Source organism: Gymnoscopelus braueri (genome assembly GCF_963280865.1).
Source record: "Gymnoscopelus braueri genome assembly, chromosome: 12".
NCBI classification, from domain to species: Eukaryota; Metazoa; Chordata; class Actinopteri; order Myctophiformes; family Myctophidae; genus Gymnoscopelus; species Gymnoscopelus braueri.
This window is the reverse complement of record NC_137614.1, coordinates 10,855,422-10,857,752: the sequence shown is the minus strand read 5'-3', so window position 1 is coordinate 10,857,752 and position 2,331 is coordinate 10,855,422. Positions and strand designations below refer to the sequence as shown.

Here is a 2,331-nt window from a genome sequence, read left to right as displayed (position 1 = left end):
TAGAACACATACTGAATTATGTACCCTGTAGTCTGTATATACATGTTATTCTTACATTGTGTTTGACCTCAATATTAGTCACAAACGAGGTAAGTGTGTTACGGCCTGTATGTCTTAAAAAATCATTATTATTCATTATGTATAAGCTGCACATCATTAATCCTGTAATTCATAAAGAAAGTTTGTTTCCTCCACGCACACTATCCATTTACAAGCCATGTATTCCTTGTGGTTTAAAATGTTGCCATTAATAATTCCTTTGTTTTAAAGTGCAGTTCTGCTCCCAGTGAGTGTCTTTCCCCCTCTTTGTTTCTGAGTCACACCGATTTCCTATTGTCAGACTGCCAGGTACCGTTGGCCTTATTGAGAGAGGGGTCGCTTCCGCGCTTCTGCTGGTCCGTGTCTGTCTTCGTGGCCTGTTCAACAGCGTCCGGGATGGGAGGCTTATCCTCCTGCTCGCTCTCTCTGTGGTAGAAGTAGTTGAAGTTTGAGACGATGACGGGAACAGGCAGGGCGATGGTGAGCACGCCGGCGATGGCGCACAGGGTGCCCACCATCTTACCCCCCATGGTGACCGGGCACATGTCCCCGTAGCCCACGGTGGTCATCGTCACCACGGCCCACCAGAAGCCGTCGGGTATGCTGACAAACTGCGTGGTGGGCTCGTCTACCTCCGCAAAGTAGATTGCGCTGGAGAAGAGGATGACTCCGATGAAGAGGAAGAAGATGAGCAGGCCCAGCTCGCGCATGCTGGCCTTCAGAGTCTGTCCCAGGATCTGGAGACCCTTGGAGTGACGCGAGAGCTTGAAGATACGGAACACCCGGACCAGACGGATGATCCGCAGGATGGCCAGAGACATGTTCTGAGTGGAGTTCTCCTCCGGCGTCGACACCAGTTCCGTAATCACCGTTACAAAGTAGGGGATTATGGACACGACGTCGATGATGTTCATGAGATTGTGAAAGAATTCCCTTTTGCTGGGACAGCAGCAAAAACGCACCACGAGCTCAAAGAAGAACCACACGATGCAGGCGGTCTCGAGGAGGAAGAAGGGGTCCGTGAAGGGCGTGGGCTTGCGCCTGCGCGGCGGACCGGACTGGTTGAAAGAGGGGATTTGTTCAAATTCTTCCCGGAACTCTGGCAGCGTCTCCATGCAGAAGATGCAGATGGAGATCACGATGACAAACACGGACACCAGGGCTACGCAACGTGCCGCGTTGGAGCTTTCTGGATACTCAAACAGCAGCCAAAACTGCTTGTAGATCTCATTTGTAGGCAGAGGAATGTCAACTTCTTTGATGAAGCCCTCCTCCTCCCTGAACTGCTCCATGGCCTCTGACCCCAACTCGTAGAACACAATTTCGTCCGAAAACACGTCCACCGGAACATTAGCCGGACGTCTGATCTTGCCTCCCGACTGGTAGTAATACAAGATCCCATCGAAGCTGGGTCGGTTCCGATCGAAGAAATACTCGTTCCTCATTGGGTCAAAGTAGATCATTCTCTTTCTAGGGTCTCCCAGGAGTGTCTCTGGAAACAGCTCCAACGTTTTGAGCTGCGTCTCAAAGCGCAGACCGGCAATGTTTATGATGACTTTTTGATCACCGTCATCCAGCCCTCGTTTATCCACAAACAGGTCCTCGCAACATTCCTTAGCCAGTCGGTTGAAGATTGCCTCGCTCTCCTTGGTTCCCTCGCTGCCCAGCAGCAACTTCCAGTTGGTAATTATACTCTCGCAGCTATTGCGCCCCCGTCTGCACGGGGACGGCATCAGAGGGACCTGGGGCACGGCCAGTGTGTGTAGCGTGTGCGAGGGCGACACCGACTCCCACATGCAGGAGGGCACGGGGGAATTGGGGGGGAATGTGCAGACCTGAGGGACTTGGAGGTGGTTGTTGTTTGAGGGGAAGTCGACGTGCTCCGGCGGCATCTCCAGAGTGAGAGCCGTGGTCTCGTCAGCATAGTAGTCCACCTCGTACTCCTGACTGCTGTCCACCTCCTCCAGGCTCTCAAAGTCAACGAGGGCCACCTCCATGGCCGTGGTCCAGTCAGCCAGAGCTAGGCCCCCCGGGCCCTCGGCTAAGACGCCCACAAACACACAGACGCACGGATGGGGTGGGGATCTATGGCTCGGTATGCAGGGTTTAGTGGATCCAGCCTTCGGCAGGCCTCAGCGGGACAAAACCACGGCCGCACTGTTCACACCCACTTGTTGTCCTCCAGCACCTGTAAAGTGAGAGGCAGAGAGAGAGAGAGAGAGAGAGAGAGAGAGAGAGAGAGAGAGAGAGAGAGAGAGAGAGAGAGAGAGAGAGAGTGAGTTAGCTTGAGTG

The 2,331-nt window shown here is 53.4% G+C and overlaps 1 protein-coding gene across 1 annotated transcript; it reads right to left on the bottom strand.

Moving 5' to 3' along the window:
* Positions 1–317: 317 nt before the first annotated feature.
* kcna10a (potassium voltage-gated channel, shaker-related subfamily, member 10a) lies at positions 318–2,036 on the bottom strand (the record flags this gene model as incomplete). Its single annotated transcript, XM_080443797.1, has 1 exon — positions 318–2,036. One exon carries the CDS (start codon positions 2,034–2,036, stop codon positions 318–320), a length of 1,719 nt encoding a protein of 572 aa, XP_080299923.1.
* Between the last annotated feature and the right edge of the window lie 295 nt (positions 2,037–2,331).